Source organism: Lepidothrix coronata, unplaced genomic scaffold, assembly GCF_001604755.1.
Source record: "Lepidothrix coronata isolate B3197 unplaced genomic scaffold, Lepidothrix_coronata-1.0 Scaffold94, whole genome shotgun sequence".
Lineage (NCBI taxonomy): Eukaryota > Metazoa > Chordata > Aves > Passeriformes > Pipridae > Lepidothrix > Lepidothrix coronata.
The window spans coordinates 3,272,569-3,293,998 of record NW_016690274.1 but is presented as its reverse complement, the minus strand read 5'-3'; the positions used below and the strand labels follow the sequence as shown (position 1 = coordinate 3,293,998).

General features: G+C 38.5%; 1 protein-coding gene across 2 annotated transcripts in view; it reads left to right on the top strand.

The window, feature by feature from the left end:
- Nucleotides 1-21,430, top strand: part of UST (uronyl 2-sulfotransferase) — a 162,754-nt gene that overhangs the window by 120,951 nt on the left and 20,373 nt on the right. For both annotated transcript variants that reach the window (XM_017822055.1, XM_017822053.1), the window contains exons 6-7: nucleotides 5,320-5,417; nucleotides 7,645-7,802. In XM_017822055.1, the coding sequence (XP_017677544.1) occupies nucleotides 5,320-5,417; nucleotides 7,645-7,802 (256 nt within the window). The remainder of the gene's footprint in view (nucleotides 1-5,319; nucleotides 5,418-7,644; nucleotides 7,803-21,430) is intronic.

The following is a 21,430-nucleotide window of genomic DNA, read 5'->3' as shown; positions in this document are numbered from 1 at the left end:
CCACTGCGCACTCTGCAGCCTGACACTGGTGTCCCAATAAACTTGCCCAGCTTGCTGTCATCTCCAAAGGGCATTCATCCCATACAGTTTGGCACAGTCTACCCCACCTGGCAGCCCACCTTGGAGGTGCTTGGTGCCACATTAGCAGAGGATGGGAAGCATTTGGCTTCAGCTGTACTGGCAATGCTGATTTGGGAAGCAGTGCCCAGCATCTGCCCAACCCACAGAAGTCTGCTGGCATAGATACATGAACAAGTACCAAATGCCTCCAGAATTTGAAAGAAACAAGTAGTCTTGCTGCTGTGTGGCTCTAGTTATTCCAAACACTTGATTGAGATTGAATACACCTGGTGAAGTAAAACTCTCTCTAATTAGGGTTAAAAGTGTGCTGCATTAGCGTTATTTTCCTTTAAAATGTATAAGTAGTTTTTGCTCCTGAGTAAGATTTAGTAAGTCATGTTACATTTATCTTTGGAAACCTTCATGCTGACTATACCTTGACTTTTCAATGTCTTTCTGCAGCCATGCAAAGTAGGAAGTTGTGCTTTTCCCTCTTTCATTTCATATTTGCACTCACAAGCCCTCTTCTGAGCCATCACGTTTACATTTTCTTCTCCATCACTCTGTGGCCACCCAGAGCTTGCTAGCTGGGTCAGAGAAAGTGAGGGATTATGGGGTTTTTTCAGCGTGGTTGTGTTTAGTTCCTATGATGCAACATTGTCCTCAGGATGTAACGGTCAGTTTGACTTCTTTACAAACACAAAGCAAATATGTGAGAAAACATTTTACAAGCCGCGAGAGGATTCTTGGTGGCTCTTGGGGGAGCGGAATAATTTTCTTTGGCTGACGACAGTGAGGGCTAGACTGCACTGCTGACTGTAGTGGTGTATGAAGAACAGCCTTGTAAGCAGCAGAGGTCACCATAGGCTGGGCTCAATTACTGGTTTTCCACGTTGTTTTATTGCATTTTCTTTTATGGAAAATTGAAAGCTATTTATTTAGGTTGCTGCTGACACACCTCCACATCTGCAACCTTCAGACTGATGTAAGGAGCTTGCACTGTGTCTGGGCTGTAAGCAGGGTCTTCTGTTTCCACAGACATTGTGGCATCCCACAAGAGTGGGGCATGGAAAGACATGTATTTTTCATTTTGATTGTGAGAGGAAGGATATTTTTATGATTTTCCATAGATTAGCAGATGATTAATGGAAAAATGTTTGCAAGGCATGTATGTATTTGAGTTACATTACCTTATTTTAAATTGTCAGTGTTACTATGAATTGCAGTATATCCATAGCAGAATCTGGTGTTTCTGTAATTTTTGATTAAGACACTGAGGATCAAGAAATAGGGAATGCTTTGAAGCCCAAGAATGATCTTTATTTTTTTTTAACTTGGCTGTTCCTTCTACTGGACAAAAAAAAAGTTATTATTTTTCCCAGTACTTTTAGGATTTTGTGTTAAGAGGAAAAAAAATCAAAGTCTTGAATATAAGGTCACATCTTTCTGTATATAGTACAAATTTGCCATGAGTTAAAGACATTCATTTAAGTAAATTGCTTATTGTTCTATTAAAAAATGCTTTAAAGTTTGCTGGTTTTGTGATGGCATTAAATTCCCAAAGGAATTTTGTAGCCCTTCACTACCTACAACTGCCTGAAAGGAGGTTTAGTGAGGGGGGTGTTGAAAGGATGAGAGAAAATGTCCTTCAGTTGCACTGGGAAGGTTCAGATGAGATATTAAAAAAAAAAAAAATTCACTGAAAGAGTGGTTAGGCATTGGAATAGGTTGCCCAGGGAGGTGATGGAGTCAACTTCTCTGGAAGTGTTCAAGAGGCATCTGGAAGTGGCACTTGGGGATATAGTTTAGAGGTGATTATGGTGGTGCTAGGTTGATGGTTGGACTAGATGTTCTTGAAGATCTCTTCCAACATTGATGATTCAATGATTCTATGAAATATATTTAGTCACATGCTGACTTTGTCTTATAGCATGTATGAACTCACTATGGCAAATAAAACGGTTTGTTATTAACCTCAAAAAATATATTAATAACACGCCTCTGGTATATTTCTGATAGATCAGTAGTATGGCTCATTGACAGATTAATGGATTAGGGCATGTTGTGATTTTTATTTGAAAGGCAATTTTACAGAAGGAAGTAGACATTACCAACTTAACTTCTCAGACAAAATTGTTGCAAGAGTAGAAAAATATAGCACTATTAAAGGGGGTTTCTGTTGTTACTTGGAACCCCGGGGCTGATTCCTGGGTGTCCCACTGCCCTACTGAAGACAGAAGCCCAGCTGGATGTGAGCAATATGAATTGTAGCCGGGAGCTAAGGAATAAAGTAAAATACCTCTTTATTTATTGTGAATAATATTGTGAATATTATTATTTATTATGATCAAAATAGCTGTATGTATTTCCTTCTCCATCTTTCCAGACTGTGTTAGAATAATTTTTTACAAGGCTCCTCCAGTGATTTAAGTGAGCAAGGCTGTCATCTGTCACCTTGCAAATTTTTGTCTCACATAAAAACATTTCTGCCCTGAAGGATCTGTGTCCTGCTGGGAAAACATGATCTTATTGTGAAATGTGGTATTAATATGGCTTAGGATAGTAGAGTAACACTGCATAGGGTAATATCATTTCACCTTGGCTTTCTGTGCTCAGAAAAAAACTCAGAAGTTCCTAGAAGTGCTGCTAGACCAAAGATCATCTTCCTGTAAGTGTGTGTAAGTTTTGTAATGGCTAGCACACCTCAGGCCAACCCTTCTTTCACCCACTTTTTGGTTGAAAATTGTGATTTAACATCTCATGGAGCTGCAAAATTATCATCAAGTAAAATCTTCTCTGAGGGATGGATAGTGACTGGTCATTTCTTTTACAGTTTATGAATACATTAAATAGGAAAGGTGAGTGGGTGCTGCAAGTGCATCAGGACACTCCAGCATCCATAATACAGATCACAGCTGTGCTGGTAAACGAAGCCTGGAAAGGGGCAGTTCTTTTACTGCAGAGAAAACCTGGTGCTTCTGATGTCAGGAATGCGAAATACATGTCATTGTGTGGCAAAAGATTGTAGGTTCATATGAAAGCATACCTGGCCTTTATCTTAAACCCTGACTGGATGAACAAGAAGTGAGGAGGATTAGATTAGTGCCAGCCCAGTTGTTTCAGTGATCCTACATCAGTTTACCCTCAAAAGGAATATTAAAAATCTCTTTTTGACTTAATATCAGCTGCTCGCTTGTTAAAGCTGCAGGATTTTTCACATGAATTTACATTGCTTTTACTATACAGATGTTTCTTGGGCCATATTAATCAAATACTGTTTTCAGAATTATGAGAAGGTCCCAGTTACACTTTTGTGTTGGGTATTGATACTTATCTCGGGGAACATTTTCTGACTCACTGTATTCATTAGTCTTGCAAAGAAATGTTAAGTTTCTTCACTGGGAGTTAATGTCCATTCAGCTTTGTATGAAAGTGAGAAAAGAGGAATAGTTCTCAGTTACTAATGATTTTTTAGATCATATGTAGGTGTTTCTGCCTTCCACGTATCTGCCTTCCATCTAATCCATCCATCAAGTGCAAGCTCGCTGGGACAAAATTTAAAGTATTGTTGGGGCAATATTTCAGATTTTTAAAAATTTATTAATTCATTGCAGGTCTCTAGGTTCTTATGGAAGCCAAAAATATATATCCTGAAAACATCTCTGCTGGTGTCTACAGTAAAAGCACAATAAGCCTTTAAAGAAATTCAATTTATAATTCGTGATAAAAAACCTTATTGGGATTATAGGAGGGGGCACATTGCCTGTGCTATTTACAAATCCACATTAAGATTTCTTAGTAGTATTCATAGCACTGAGAATGGGGGGCTGGTTAGCTGAATATAAAAATTCAGGTCTTGGCCATAAATCTTCTGGTATGTATTTAAGGCAAGCCCTGAATATGCTTTGGGGAGCAGGGGGAATGGATTGTTTGTATCCCAGTTGGCAACTGTTGTTTCTTTAGTGGTTCCTCACCAGATGATTTACTTCCCAGCCCATGAACTTCTGATGTGCTTATAAAATCTGATTCACATAAGTGTGATGCAGAGTAGGAAACAGGAATATGCTTTGAAATGCTTGCAGACCCAAATGTGACACTGATGAAGTTAGATGTGAGGGCTGAAGTTCTGGGAGGAGCTTTTCTCTGATGAGGTCTCAGGTGTGGATGCTGCAGCTGGAGGCCTGTACCCTGCACTGCCCTGGGAGAGGATGGTCTCCATGTATTCCGTGCTGCCCAGCATATGTGTCTTGTGGAATGTTCTCTGTTATATTTTATTTACTTGATAAAATATAGATTTGTTTAATTGTTGGTTTGATATTGATGTGTATCAAGTCTAAAGCATTATGAAAGCACATGTCTAAATAACAATGAAGATTGATTCTGCAAAGATTAAATCCTTCCATCTTCGCTTTTGTTGTCTTGCACTTTTTTTTTTGCCCTGTATGTCTCTGGAGTCAGTGGGTCTGCTTACAGAATAAGGCTCTATTAGCCTAGATAAGGATAGTGCAATTCAATCCCACTTGCAGGTATGTTTATTATTGCAGTAAAGTAAAGCTAGAAATGGAATACAGTTCCTCAGGGTTCAGTAGCTATGAGAAGTCTTTGAAAAATGATAAATAGCTTCTAATTAGATGAACGATGTTTCATGAAAATGATAAATACTTTCTAATAAGCCCTTTTCTCCATGGGGGTTTTTACAGTAGGTTCAATTTTGAACATCTGAGAAATTTACAGAATTGTAACCAGAAGTATGTTCATATATTGAGTAAGCTGTATGAATTGCAGTTTGTTTGTTCATGCCAGTCATTGAATGAAGCAAAATTAAAAAAAAAAAATATTGTCTCAATTTTATTTATTCTGGCTACTTCAGTTTTCCTCCAGGGTGTAGTTAGAAGAAAGAAGAGCCTGAAAATAATCTCCTGAATATTTTAAATATTACTTAGTATGAAAGTTGATCCATGTGTCCCACTTTGAATTATACAGTAATCTCAATATAATAGTTGTGGACTTTGCAGCAGGGGGAAAAAAAAAAGTGGGTTTTTTTGCATTCTAGGACAAAATGACATTTTTTTCCCCATCCTGAACCTTTCTAATGATATTTAGAAGTAGATAAATTGACCAGTAGATGACTTTTAAGATATTTGGTATAGCCTCAGCACAATTCTTTGCCCCTGAGATGACTATAAAAATATGAGATAAAGAAAATTGTTGTTAGTAGAGAAGGAAAATGCAGTATTTTTTTTCTTTCCTCCCCCACAGGACATTAATGTATGTATCCTTGAAAACTACCCTGAATGTTCCAATCCCAGGTTATTTTACATCATACCATATTTCTGTGGACAGCATCCAAGATGCAGGTAAATATATGCAAGGTATTCCAATTTGTTCAGCAATAGTTATTGCCAACATTTTGTCAGAAACTGGTGATAAAGAGGTGACAGTTACTTGAAGTACAAGAGAAAAATGTAAGTACAATAAATGTAGCACTGTATGTCATAACTGCATGCATATATTTTGAAGTAAGGAGGGTAATGCAAATGTAGCATTATTCTTTCTTCTTAGTTTATAACATGAATAATTCATCAAATCTGAATGTATTCACATGGATTTTTTTTTCTGGGTTGGCAAGGTGAGAATGGTAGTTACTATATGTGCTCATTACTCATTTTATCTGCACTGTAATTTTGTAATAGATCCTTTTGATCTGATCAGATGCTTGTATCAGGTCTACCTATGACGAGTTACAGGTTTCTCTGTCCATGTAAGAAACAGTAATCATGTTTAAATCTGTGTAAAATGCAGCCTTCTACTGCTGTAATTGAGCTACCTCATTTTTGACATCTGTGTATGCCATTGTCATATTGCTATGTTAGTAATACTATAGTAAACTTTTATGCAATAATATGTGAATAATTGTAAATACTTTCTTGTTTTCAAATACTTCTATATTGTTGTTCGCAACATGTTCTTTATTAAGTTTGTTCAACTTCAAGGTATTCTGTTTCTTTATTGTTCAGGCTTCTCCATAATGAAACAACTGCACATTTTTCAACATTTCTTTCAACAGCCATACGTTTTATAGCAGTAATAACAAGTGAAAGTGTGTTCCTTCTTGTATCTTAGTTTCTAAGTATCTGTTTTGTAAAATCCTACCTTTTTTTTTTGGCATAAGTGAAGTTACGTTTAAGAAACAAAACAGATTAATGACTTCATTTTCACATTACACACATTTTTTTCTTAACATATTTTGGCCTTATTTGCAAATGCTTATGATTGCACATTTAACTTGTGTGCATGAGTAATCCCATTAACAGCAGTCACATACCTGAATATTTTCATGGCATATCTCCATGAGGTTCCCAAGCAGTATATTGAAGTACTGTTTTGTAGCTTGTTATAGTTCTGTCTCCTATCATGCCCTTGCATTTCCTTCAGCTACTTCTTAGTCTCACAAGGAGCTGCAAAGAGGAGGCTGATAGTGTTTGTTAGGACACTTTGCTCTTCCAAGATATGGATCAGTGCACAGAAGGTGGTAGAACATGAAAAGCCTGCTATAAATCTGCTCTAGTAGGAGTGTAAAGCAATAAGCTTTTTCACGTCATCGAAAGAGCTTCAAACAAATGTTTTTAAATTTACTATTGCGTAGAGTTCGCAATAGACTAATGAAATCAGGGAAGAGGTGTGATTTCCAGCCACTCACATGTAGCATATGTGACTCAGATGTTCATTGTAGCAGCTGGATCCTGTAAAAAAGCTGATTTCCTTTAGTTTGAGACACTGGCATTATATCCCATATCAATATGAATGATGACTGCTACTCCCAGGACATAACTAATATGAGTTAATGTAGGGGATTTAGGATTCATATAGTTATCTAACCAAATTGTCCTTCTGGAAAGTATGAGAGAAGCATAAAGATATACTGTAGTCCTACCAGCTTCTCCCGCTGAGAGAAAAGGTGGTAGAACCCTAAACTGATCTTCAAAACCAGTTATCAGTCAAAGCAAACAAATACAAGTCCTGTATTAGAGCTGCAGGGCAGTCAGGGGTAATGGCAGGGAAAGGGAAGCTCATGGAACTTCAGCAGACATTAAAGGTGAAAAACAGACCTGTAGTCTCCTGTGTAGGATTCACCAAGTAACAGCAGGCAGTGGTTGCTCACAACAGTTCTCCTGATGTGGTTCTGAGACACTACCACCCCTCAGCACTTGTCACCACCCAGGGCAGTCATTGCTGCCATCAGAAGGGGTCATGCTTCTGAGTTAAAATACCAGAGTTCACAAGTTTGAGCTTATAAACAACTTGGCAACAGATGTCTTCAAAATGGAGTACTTTCACACAGTGATTAGCCTGCTTTTAATGTGATCGTGTTTTTCCATGCCAAACCAATTCCAGAGGTTGTGTGGAAAAGCTCAATAAGCTACTCAGGTTTGGTGGGGTTTCTTTTATGTTCTGTTGGAAGTACAGCTCTGAATATTTTTTTTTAATTCACTTGTGTTCTTGGCTAGAATTTCTGAAGTAAATGCGTATTTAAACTTTTCTTTTTCCCTTCTACATCTATCTCCCTCCATCAATTTCATACAGGGAACCTGGTGAATGGGCCCTTGAAAGAGCAAAGCTGAACGTTAATGAAAATTTTCTGCTTGTGGGCATTCTGGAGGAGTTGGAGGATGTGCTGCTTTTATTAGAAAGATTCTTACCTCATTATTTCAAGGATGTGCTTAGCATCTACAAAAACCCAGGTAACTTTTTCCATTAAAATGCTATTCTTACAGAAACTTTGGCAAAATCTGCATGGCTGCTGAAAGGTACGTGTTTCTGTCTTGTTTAGTCAATGAAGAGATTTATCTTCCTTTTAGGGAGCAGATTTGATTAATGGGGAAGGTCACATATTCTGCTTTTATCTTTAGTGTTACTGTGTGTTTTTCATTCCTGGGAAACCACTTGTTGCTCAGTGATCTTGCCATATGCCAGAAAGCTTCCCATTTACCACTGGAGTGGCTTTTTCTTTTTTTAATTCTATCATACTTAGCTCTCAAGTAATATTGTCAAAATATTCTTAAAATGGCGTCAGCAATATCTACCTAAGTTAATCTTCAAGAAATTGTTTGGGGAGCTGGACACCTCGGAGATTCTCCAGTACCACTACCATTTATTTTCCCTTGGCTTTGACTAAGAGTTGAAATGATCTGAACCTTCAGTTAAACTGAGTTTAGGTAAAGTACGAATAAGAATACATATTTACAGCACTATAAGTACAAAACATAAAGAGAAAAAAGACTTAGGAGGCTTGAGTAGAGAAATGAAAACAGAGAATACTCAATCTACTCCTTAATTTGCACACACAGCCAATCTGAAAGGCTTCTCTCTGTATCTGTTCATCCCTCCCAACACTTATTTATTGCTGAGTTCTTTAAAAGGCAGTCTTGTGTCTTATGCCTAAAAATAAATTTGATGCTTCTGGAGGACTGTGCGTGTCATTCCAGCAGAATTAATTTCCTGCTTACATTTGACTGGTGCATCAACACTGTATGAACCAGGCAGGGGTAAAACTTCCCTTCTTGCTTGGTGACTCGAATGCATTCATGTCAGTGTGAAATGCCTACAGTAGTTAAATGTGTGTTTTGTACCAAGTTGAATATTAAAAGCACATGGAACAAAGATGGAATTTTGTTTGTAATGCATGCAGCTGATGGCTGGCTTCTGACTGAGAGCAGCTTTTACAGTAGTCAGTCACTTCAGGGAAACTATGGGTTTCTGTCCATAACCAAGAGTTATGCATGAGTGTCCACCAAACTCTTCTTCTAGGATGCATCTTTGAAAATTTTGTATTTGGCAATGATACAGATACTTCAGAGAAAGTGTAATATTGCTTCTCTGAACATCATTTCAGTGGATCATTATCTGCTTACAATAAGGCAGTTAAGGCAACTCTTTGGAAAGTGGAAGTTTAACTTTCTTGTGGTACTATATCCAGCCATAGAGCAATTTTGCCCCATAACAGACATAAGGAGAGAGTATAGTATGGTACTGACATGAGAGCAATGCCCAGTTTTGGATCAGTTATTTCTCTTCATAAATTAAAAAATAAAAATACTGGTATTTGTAGTATGTGGAAGTCATCAAAAAGGTTTGTACAATTTGGTCTTCAAGGTTTTACCACAGGGATATTAGGTGAGAGAGAGTCAGGGGGATCAATAGAAGGACATGGTCTGTCTGCCATCAGCTGACTTTTCTTTGAGAATTTGTAGGACTTCCTCAGCTGTTCTGTGCACCACAGATTTTTCACTTCTCTTACAACAGGGGAAGCTAATAAGCAGCACGCAAGGTTTTGGTTTTCATCAGGGTGCCCTAGACATTGTCAGGTGGGAAGTAAGCAATCTGTGAAAATCATTAAGTGCTGGTTAATCTTTCTCTGCTCTGTGTATATTCCAGGAGGAATGTATCGGTATCTGGAGGAAATTTGATCACCTCTTTCAGGACAGTGATTTCCTCTGAGATTTCATGTGTAAGACTGGTCTGGTGTCATATCTAAAGATTCACCACTTTCCTTCGGTATTTCCTATGTGTATTAAACTTTTGTTTTATCTTTTCCATTCACTTATTGACAATGAAGATTAGAAAGAAAATAGTTTCCTTGTGTTGACTCTGTCCTCCTCTTTTCATACGTGCATATGTTTGGGGCTTTTTTCCAATCACAATTATTTTCAGGTTATTTCTGAGTTGGTGCTGATGCTTACAAAATACTTAACAGAAAAATAAAAAATATCTAAGTGTAAGAAATCCTATATTGTGCTCCTCAGGGCATCTTAGCCCTGATCTACAACACCCTCTGCTGTTGTATCATGAAGTGCTTGAAAGAGGAGATGTTATTCTGCCAGTTGTGTGGTAATCCTACAAAGCAACAAATACTTTGGGTTAAAACTGACCTTTGGTTGCAACTAATACTTGCAGATTACATCTATAATGTTTACAGTATTGTCTGCTGATCTGCTGCTCCACCTGAGATTCTCTTATGGCAGTCTTTCCTGTTTCCATATTAAGGAAAGTAAAGTTTTTCCAGAACTTATCTTTTGTCAGTTGAATATAATGAGATGAGAAAAACACAGTGAAGGACCATGTACAGAAAGGTGATTCACTTTCAGGTCTGTGAATCTCTGCACCAGAGTCCACTGCAATAAGCAGTTCTGAATTAGACACAATTCAAAAACTGGACTTGGAGAGCTGCCTTGAAGCAAAAAGTAGCTGAAGCAAGACAATTTCCATCCAGTGTTGCTTTAGTGGATTATAGAGATTAGAAATCAGAGTAGGAAATTGGCAATTACTGTCCCACCAATGTCATAAATCTAAACCACATTAAAAGCACCTACCTCTTGCTATAGGAAGCAAACTGCTGGATGTTATCAAACCTGTAAAATCGCATGGGCATTTAAGATATGTCTGCGGGAGTTGTGGGTTAAACTCCTGCTTCCCAAAGTTGGGACCCTCCTCGCCTGTTACAGGTGCTTTGGGTCATCACCAGATCACTATGGCTCCCATCCAGGCAAACTTCTTGTTGGGAGCCTTCAGTGTGGTTGATGCTATAGAAATCAGGAAGTCTAGAAACTTTTTCTAATCTCTGTTTCTTTCAACCGTGCAATCCATATTCAAAGTTCTTTGTTTCTTTTGTATCATCTGAGACACTACAATAGCATTTATTAAGAAACTCATTCTCAGTGTTCTCCCAGCTAAAAAACAAAGGCTGTAGTCATTTTATCTTCAAAACTACTTTGCTGCTATTGTTCTGAAGCAGAAGATCAGAAAAACTATGGCTCTATGATCTGGTAGATAGTGGGACATTTTCATCAGAGAGCACAGAAATGTGATTGCAGGTATATATATCTGTATATGTAATGACGCAGATAACTGCTAAATGCAATATTACTTGAGTGCTTTTCTCAGTGATGCTAATGATTTGTCTTACATAAGCTGGCAGAAGAAAACTGTGAAGAAAGGTAAAATATTTTGAAAAAAGGTGGCAGTTCTGCCTGAGACAAAATTTTAGTGTCAGAGGACACTAGGAAGCTAACTTTATTATTGCATTAATAAAATGGTTGCCTTAAGCTAATCCATATGCCAGATATTTTTACTTGTGTGTTTTATAACCATGTGCAAGAAAATGTGAAAGCTCTTTGTGGTGCTAAAGTTTTCATTGGAACAAATCTGGTTTTATCTTATACAATACTTTAGAGCTCCATACCTCCTGTTTTTTCTGCTTCTCCACTCTCTCCTTGAAATTAAGCATTTTCTTAATGTTGATACCAAGTCAAGAATTGCAAAGGACTCTCTTTTTTTTGTCTTGTCCAAAGTCTTGTCCAAAATGACAAACTTGTCTTGCCTTGACAGCCAGAACTGCCTTTGACCAATTGGCCTTTGATCAAAAGGGCATGGATGGGGACAGCAGATAGATTGTAGAATAGATAGATGGATCAATAGATGGGTAGAATAAATGAAGAAAAAAACCCATATTGCTGTGTTTAATAGCTTTCTTTGCTAACACAGTGAAATATGCTGAAAATTCTGTCTTTGCTTCCCAACACTGAAGCAGATAGGATCTAATTGTAGAGCCTTGGATTATATTTACTTCAAAATTTAGAAGTATTCCTTAACTTTTTAAGAGGCCTGAAATACTTATAACAAAACTTCACATGTAAAATCTCTCCTCACTTTCACAAGCACAACTGAAGGAAAAAAAAAGTTGATCAGTCCCATTCATTTTTGCTGTCTATAGTCACTATAACTCACTTTTGGTAGTGAACTACTGACTGGTAGCCAGAATGCAGAGGATACTCACTCAGGTTATTTTGAAATGGGCACATGTGTGTTTCATATCTTTGTGTTTTTAAGGGGCAGAAAATGTGCACTATACTCAGCAAAACAGAATTTACTTCTACCTTGTCAACTTCTGTGGCATGGGGTAAAAGTTAATAGCACCTAATGTAAAAGAATAGGCAATAAAATGGTTTTTTATCACCTCAGAAATAACCCATATCCTCTCACCTCTCTGCTGGAGTTCATAAATTTTCTTTGGTACTAGAAGCCCTATAAAAATACTTCTTCCCAGAACCAGAAAAAAAATATAAATCTTTTTTCCCTGAAAGTTGCATTTTGCGTGGAGAAGGCAAAAAGACTCTACAGCAAAAAGACTGACTTAATCGTTTCAAACAGTGAGTTTTATTGAGTGCAAAGAAATAACTCATGCTGTCTGCTGAAAGAAAAAAATATATTGTTCAGGTGAACTAAAATGTGGGGTTTTTAAAAATGCAATGAAAATCTGATTCTTGGAAGAATCGCATTTACAGGGAATGTTTTAAACTGTAGTAGTAATATTATCCCAGGTGATATAAACCTGCTCATTTTTTAAAACCATTCTCTTCATGAATGCTAGTGGCACAGTGTTGACATTTATTGATAAACTTCCCCTTCTCTTTAAACCCAGTAAGGAGAGAGATGCTGGCATTTGTCTTTATTGTAAGGCTAAGGTCCTGTGAGGCAGGACCTTTTTTGATGGAGTTAGGAAAAGGGTTGCATCAGCCTCAGCAGTCTTTACACTGTGCTGAAGATCGCTCCTGTGCTAGGTCAGCAATGAAGCTCCCTTCAGATGGTTCCTGTGCTGGAAGTGGAGAAGAGCATTTTCCCACTCCTTGTGAAAATAAAACTCTTTACAAGTTGGAGAAAGCTGAGAGAGGCTTTTCTTTCTTACACCGTCTTCCAGGACATCACTTTGTTAGCGAGGCTCCCCACAATATGATTGATACCTTTAGTACTAAATTCTTGTCCCCAAATCTTCGTTCGTGAAGCCTAGCCATGATGAAATTCTTGTAGCAGCTGTTCTCCCACCCTGCTCTTGGGCTGCACTGACAATGTGTGGATGCTCTGCATTTGGAAATGTTCAGGAACCAAGGGTTTTTTCCCTCTGAGGAACTGCAGTGGGTGTCTTTGCAGGCACAACCTCCAAGAGCAGAAACTCTGAGTAAGAAATTATCATAGAAATCTGATGGAAGGAGGCAGTGCTTTTTGTGGAATGTCTTTAAATAGTGATCATCTTATATTCTGCCTTTGTTCAGCACAAAATGAAAGGAAATAAGAAATTAGGACAAATGTTCTGAGGCTTCTTAATCTGCTGGCTTCTTGTGAGCTGTATTTTATGGAGAGGGGGTTGGGACTGGTATGTGGAAACATTACATACAGTGGCTCAACTCTTGTGCAGAAGTGCACAACCCTTCTCTCTCCTACAAGGACCTGCACTCTTGATGTGAGAATAAAATCATTTTGGATTAGTTTCAATTTAAATGCTGAAGGGTTTGGGGTTTGGTTTTTTTTTTGCATCACTTCTTTGCATGTGCTACTTTTTTCAAATAGAATTCAGGAAAACTTTGAACACATTCAAATGTTCAAAAACTTCGGAGTCTCCAAACACACTGTCTTTTCTTTTGCCTCACACTCTAAAACGGCTTTGTGTTTTCCCTAAATAATACTCTGAAGAGGGATTACTGACTATAAAAATTTTCTACAGAAGAGAAAAGTTCTAAATTTCACGTGGAGGTAAAACATGAGGTTGGACTTGGGAAGTAACTATCTGTGTAACACTTCCATAGCACATTGCCATCCATGATGTAAAGCACAATGAATGTGCGACCTGAGAAGTTTTGACCAGCAGGTGGTGTGATCTGCCCACTTGTTCAGCGCTTCCAGGGCACTCGAGCGTTGTGCCAGTGCTAATGGGGATTTACATTCCGCCTTGATGGCATTTTCTTCTTTATCACCCAACATCCTGTTCTGAAAATAGAAAACATGAACAAGCTGTTCTTTTCTTCTCCCTCTGAAATCTGAACTTTCAAAGTTGCATAGAAGAATGCTATAAAACAATGTGTATGCTAAAACAGGCAGTTTAAGATCTAGGAAGAGTGTTTAATTGTATGTTTGTTTATTGTAAAAGTAACTCCCCATTCTCTGTGTGCAAGACAGGCAGGGAAAGAGGAAGAGTCACAGTGCATGTACCCAAGAATGTTTGTTCCCAATTAGGTCGATAGCATCAAGGACATTCTGTATAGCTAATCTGCTCCTTGATTTGTTTTATAAAGTTGAAGGTAGTATCAAAAGCTGTAGATGCCTTATCTAGCTCTGCAGCCATGAAAATACAAGGTTTGGAAAGCAGGGACAAAACCAGACTGCCTGGTCCAGGAGGCCCTGAAGTTGGTGGATACCCCAATCAGTGATAAGCATAGTCAGTGGAAGTATCCTTTATTTTTCCAGTTCCATAAAAGGAAAATACGTTGTTTCCTGTCTTTCAGAGGTTTCAAGCCTCATGGTGAATAAACAGTTTTTAGAATAGGACCTCTTGGAAGGATTTGAGCACTTCTGGGCGTTCTCTGTTTTTCATAAGGTCAACTAGGTCTTTTGGAAGATTTGTCTCAGAAGGTAAACTTCTCTGTGGCAAGTTCTGCAGCAAAGATTGACAGCTTATAACAGCTGTGGTTCTTGTTCTGCTGAGGAAGGTGAGGCCACTCCAGACCATGTGTGTGTGGCATGAAAACCATAACTGTGGCACCAAAAGATTTATCCAAGATAGTATCAGTCTCATTGCTAAAATATGATCAGAATAAAGGGTGGCAAGAGAATTTGCTGTGGCTTTCCAAGCCCACATGGAGCTTGTGTACATGCGGGCTCAAACCCATTCTATTTACTCCTCCTTCTTAGTGTGCACTTGTTAGATACAAGTTAGCTCATATGTGCATGGTTACACAGCAGAACAGTTGCCTTTAAGTACGTCTTGTGGCCCAAAATGAATGGCCTTTTGAGATGAAAAGTGAGGTAGCTGACAGCCCAGCATGACCTTCACACTCAGTTTGGGTAAATCTACTCCCTGAGCTTACAGTGCAGGGAAGTGCAATTTACGTGCTCATCTGCCAAGTGCATTGCTATGGTTCTTCTTTCTCCTAGAGTCAAGAGGAGTGGTTGACTTTGTAAGTACAGCAGCAACAACAACAGTAATCACTTAGATCAGTTGAGAAATTTACATATTTCAAATTGGCAGGACGGGATCATGGGCATAGTTCATGAACTGGAGGAATGAGGAATGAGGCCACTGTTGATCCACAGTGCTCCTGCCCAGCACTTCTGGCATTCGAGGAGGTTGGCCGCCTTCCAGGTCTCACCACTGAATATGGCAAAGAAGGATATTGTTTCTCTGCTTGCTAGTTACAATATTGATTTTTAAATCCTTATTTTAGGCTTGGATTTTCATGGGAGTTGAATTTGTAAAGGCTCTGCTCAGAATGAGTTGTAGTGGAAAGTGAAGGCCATGTTCCCTTAAATAATTGTTTGAAAAACGTGGATCAAATGTTCCTCTTCTACTAAAGTTTCTGGACACGTGAGCTTATAGGCTGGCTCTGACAAACTACAGTGGATTGTAGGATAGGCTGAGTTGGGTTTTTTTTGTAGAATTACTTATTCTTTCCCTTCTTTGAGCTATAATGGATGTGTATACAGAGCTTGTGCTCTGCAGTCTCCTATCTTTTTCCTATTCCTTTCCACCACCTCTTTTGTATTCCTCTTTCCTGTCAAATGGCAAGGTCTTTTCCTGAAGCCAAGCACATTTTACTTCTTTGCATGCTTCTCTGAGCCTCTATCATGAATAGAGCTTCCCTTCTCTAAAATTTTCTGTATAATGCATTTATATCTGTAGTATTATGAAAACTGAGACCACCCAATGCATCTTCTTCATCTTTTCCTGCAATTCCAAGACTTCAGCCTGTAGATTTTGCACTTCATCCCACCTATTCATGTTGCTTGCATTCAATTTCCTTTCATCAGATCTATTGATGGACCGTCTGGTTTTGTATTATACCCACAAGGATTGGATTTCATACTGTTTTGCAGTAAAAACAAAACTTATTTGTGGTCTAAATCCCAAGGGACTAGTCAGCCAAACCCTTACATCCCACATATCAAGTTTTTTGTGTGCGTCAGATCATTTTGAAGGCTTGGTGCTGGTATTTTCCAAGCAATTGTCATGTTTATCTAATGAACATATCAGTCACTAAAGATGTTATGGTTTATAAGTGGGCTCCTGCTACTTATTGAGGATGATTCCCTGATGCACCTTTTAAATGTTTCCTGTTCTTAATATCACAAAATGAAAAACCCATGGACAACCAGCTTTGTTAAAGCTCCAGCACAGAGGGATAGCTGCGTTTGGATACAGCATTAATGATATCTCTTAAATAATCTAGGGTCACTGATGACAAAATACCACAAACATTTTAATGACAGTTAAAGCTTGCAATGACAGTTCGTTCCTTCTTGACTAACTTACTAAATAAAATCCTAATGCTATTTTAATTGGTATCATTTCAGCTAAACCTCTGCTACTGGTTCTGCTTTAAAAATAGCATTTAAACAAAAATTATAGCAGTAACAGTTTACGCAGATCGCTTCTTTGCCAACTTTGACCTCTATCCAGGCAACAGAAGGCATACAGGAGGAGGTAGATAGCCATTAAATCCCAATTAATAGGCCTGCTTCTGTTCTGAGCTGCAGTGTATTTGAACAGCTCTTCATTTCACCTACATGAAAACAAACAAATTGCACAAGGTGGCTGAGCTGGAATATGAAAAACTTTTATTAATAATAGGACCAAAACAATTGAGAATTTAGCTCAATTTTTGTGTCCCACAGTATATTTTCAGAGTCAGTATTTGGGGAGAAACATCTTTAACTGAAAACTGAGCATATTCAGCATTGAAGAAGCAGGAACAGTATGGAACAGATCACAGAGCTGACTATTCGCCTTGCTTTTAGGAGCATAATCATATTTTCAGTCTTCAAATAAGGCTATTGTACTTTTCCCTCAGACTAAATCATTGTATCAATTACAGGTTAAATTGATTATCCTTATCCCCAAGGCATTTTGTAAGAACAATGTGAGTACCGTGAGTCAGTATCTTTGACGGCTCAGAAATGTTTTGAAAAATACTAAAGTAACTGCAGAAAAGAAATTTAATTGTAAAAGTACTTTTATGTGTAATTTATGTACAGTAGAGGCAAGCAGCCTTTCCTAAGGAATTACTTGGGTTTTCACATAAACATTACAATTTAAAATCAAGGTTTTACAGTGATACAAATTAGCTGCTATCGTAATTAAAATGATGTAATAATTAAAATGAGGAAAACATGAAAGAGCATAAATTCTGACAAGTTAGATTTGAAATTATAGTAAGGCATTTTCCAGCATACAACTTGCTAAAGGCATTAAAGCTAACACCAAAAGGTTTTTTTCAGCCACATCAGGGCTTGGTGGCCCACAAGAGTCAGGGAGAGTGAGACAGTGGGTAGCTGGGAAAAGTGGCAGGGAAGCACCTTCAGGGAAGAGACATCCCCGAGGGCCTGTAGAGGAACCAGTTACTCCCAAAGGACACAACATATTGTGCTCTAAGTCATCTTAAGAACACTTACTACTATTAGAAAAGGAGGGAAAGAATTAGTAGAAGCAATTTCATCAAAGTTCGAGGGTTGTCCCTTGAGGACAAAGTTGTAAGAATTAAAATGAAGTACGTATATTAGCAGTGTAGCTCAGAGCTGCTACTCAGGAGTCCTTTTGGTATGTCTCCCAGACTTCATTCCTGAGGGGATAATCTGCTCACTTGAGCATACTTTCACACCATGACTGTGCTCCTTTCTCTGAGTCCCTTTGTTTCACCTGCCCTGGAGGCAGTTTATGATGCTGGAGAACTGACACCTTGCTCTTCCAAGAGTCTTTCTTGGAGCTATGTTCCCTACTTCCTTTCCTCGTTGCAAATTCCCAGCCTTTTTGATCTATCCCTCTTGAAAACTTGTTCTCCAAGAAGCTATAGCAAGAGAAGAGGGTTTTAAATATAGCTGTGAAAATTCCTTTTTTATTCTTTTTCTCTGTTCTTGGAGTAGAATCACAAATTTTCAAATGTAGTATGAAAGAGTGTCCTCCTCTCCGCTTTTGTCTAGGCTCATCTCCCCTATCTTCTTCCCGTCTTCCAAACTGCGTTCCCATTGTGTTCTTTTATTAGCCTCTTCTTTCTGCTTGGAATGCTTTTTCTATCTCCAACATTTGCACAATTGTTACTGCACTTTATAAATCTCATCTTTTTAGTTGTACTGTTTGGACTCCATCTGAATAACTTCTCAATTACTTCCAGATGTCATCTATAATACAGGTAATAGATTTGTTGTTACAGTGTGGCATTTTTTCCTCTTCAGCCATCTTTACGCCGTGGCAGTGTCATGAGTGCTGCTGTCAGAAATATTCACTAGGAATCTCTTTGAAACTGAAATTACCAACTCTGTGGTGTGTCCTGTCATTCAATCAGCAGCTATTTTGGAAGAACATGAGGTAGTTAAAATGAATTCCAAGCTTTTAAAGGGCTGCAATGGGCACCTGGATAGCAACAGATGCAAGAATCAAATTTATGTAGTGGTAGGAATTATAATAAAGAATAGGACTAATAGACAGTTGGGAAAAGTCAGTATGGCATTTGTAGAGCGTCACAAATCAACTACTTCCTTGGAGGACTCAACAAGCATAGGGGTATGAGATGGTGTGATTTTCAATAAGATCTCTGTCCAAAAGCTCTTCAAGAAAACGGGTTGTCATGATAGGAGAGAGAATGTTCTCCTGCAGGATAAAATTGGTGAAAGAGGTAGGCATTCATTGTTCAGTAGTGTCTGCTTACTTTAAATAAGCAGGGAAGTCTTGCAGGGACTGTGCTTCAGCCTGGGATAAATATTCTGTTAAAAAGATGAGGCCGAGGTGATAGAGGTCACTGTCAATATGATATTACCAGAAAGCAACAAGAACAACACTGAAGTGGTTTAGTAATCGTAACAAAGCAAAGCATTAAAATTCAGCTTATGTGCAATTGAGAAGGTCTGCCCTCAGCACTCAAGACTGCTGTCTGCAGATGCTCTGGGTCCTGATCTTTGTGCTGGTTGGTAGGAAAGTTCACAGATTGTCAGATGGGTGGGTATTTTTTCTGCACAGGAAAGCAGTCTCCTACAGAAGAAATTTTTATACAAAGCTAGATCAAGTCATGGTTCAGTTTTTCCAGATGGTGGAAAATAATGATGCAGGACAGAAAGGCTAAATCCTGGCTGAATCTTAAGAGCAGCTGAAGGAAAGACATTCACATTTGAGGTGCTGCCCTAACTGCAAAGCAAGGAGTTCACACAGCTGTAGTTCTGATTTGCATTTAATTGTATGTGATTAAGGAGCATCAGAACGTATCTGCTCTTGTTCTGATTTGTCCATGCTCTTTCAAGTTTGTGTTCGGGGTAGGCAAAAGGTGGCAAGGATGACAGCAAAACCAAAGAAAGGTAATTTTCTGTAGAAACACCAGGCCTCATTTGCCAGCTAGACTTACCAGGGGAAGAAAGAAAGTGTTGAGTTGGCTTCTGGTTTTCTAGCAGTGAGCAGCAGCTGTTTTGGTAGCAGTAGCAGCAGCTCATATAACAAATGTTTCATGATGAATGCAAACAAAAGCCAGCCCTGAAATTCCAGCTCCACTATGTACGCATAAAATATAAAACCAGTTCAAAACAACATAACTACTCAACTTTAGGGATTTTACTCCCCCTCTAAATAAATTCCATATGAGAATTAGTGTTTGGTCTGCTCAGTTCTCCAGGGCTCACCCAGAAAACATTTTTATCATATTGGCTGAGGGCAAAATGTGAGCACAAAAACAGACCAAGAAAAAAATGTTTTTAAAAAAAATGCACGTGCAAAGAGGTGTGTGGTTTGGGCAAAGGTTTTGCGAATGCCAATTGTGCTTGCTGAATTGAAATTACTGCTGATGTTTGTGAGTTGGCTGAATTCACTTGTCTCCAAAATAGGTCTTGCGAGGAATTCTTTATGCACCTCTGTGCAATTTGGTTTCTGAAGATGACTTGTGGTTTTAAAGGCATCTACGTGTTAGAAGAGTGTTATGCCCTCTAGCGTGAATTTCTTTCCAGATAGCTAGTGGGAGGATTTCTAGGGAATGCAAGTTGATGATGAGTGCATACTCAAGGGAAATGAGGGTATTGAAGAGAGAGAAAAATATAATAATTGGAGACTCGTGAGAAATAGAAAAGCTATCCGGGGGGCAGTGTCTTAAATTGTTATCTTCCTCCAATTGCATAAGTTAAAACAGCAAAGAAATAGCAGCATTTACCCATCCCTCCCCGCTCTGCTGTTTGCTGAAAGTCCAGAGGAGCATCTGTTGTCTGCCCACGCAAGCACTCCTGCTCTGTTCTCAGGCCCTGAAATACTTGAAAATTGAAGAGAGACTTCGCAATCAGTTTGCCTTCCCCGTGGCTTTTTTTTCTGATCTGGCTTCCATGTAGCTATGGGATTAATCAGCTCTGTGCATCCACCATAGGAGGAAACCTAATTTCTTGTGTTCTGACAGATTAATGATAAAACAATATAGCCTATTCTTGTGCCTTTTGCCATATGATTCTATCTAATACTTCTTCTATAACAAAAACCTTAAATGAGGTAATTGTAGTGATCTTTCTTCTTCCATAGTATTTCTTTCAGCTGAATTTTGAAGGGTTATGAAGTTGTGTTGCTGTGTGATTAATTGTTGTACTTGAGGTACACATATACCTGGTAAGTCATTATGAGTATTACATCTTTGGTGTATACAAATGTAGGGCTTAGAACAAAGACTGTGGGCTTGTCTTGTCTCTGCTCCTCCTGCTCCTTGACTGCTTCAATTAATTTCCAAACCAACATCTACATTACTTGATTTCTTGCTTTTTGTGAAGTGGAAGGGGGAAAGGGAGATGGATAAAGAGCTCTGCTGGATCTAGCAAGAAAAGAGGACAGAAGGGGTAGGTTCTTTCAGTTTTCGCTTGTTTCTCACTAGAAAGAAGTGCAGCACAAGTTACTAGGAGAGCCTAGTGGCTGGTTGTGTTGGGCCTGTGTTGAGGGAAGACAGGGACAGAGAACACATGGACATTACTCCAGTGGAGTAGTTGGTGCATGCCTGCATTGCAGGGAGTACAAGTGTGCAGTCTGGCCAGAGCCCCCAGTGCTTTGCAGAGCTGTGTTCTTGGGGCTTTCAGGATGTTAGTAAGTTTGGAGGTTTACTGCTTGGGCAAGAACACATACTTTTTCTGTTACATAAAATGAGATTGGGCAATTAATGGGTGACTGATATATAATATACATCTTCTAAAAGCTAGTGAAAATTGGATATGACAGGAATGAGAGCATATCCAAAGCAATTCTATTTAGAACATTGAATGAAAATATTCACAAAAAACTCTGTTTTAACCTAAATGTCACCAAATATTTTCTGGATATTGAAGT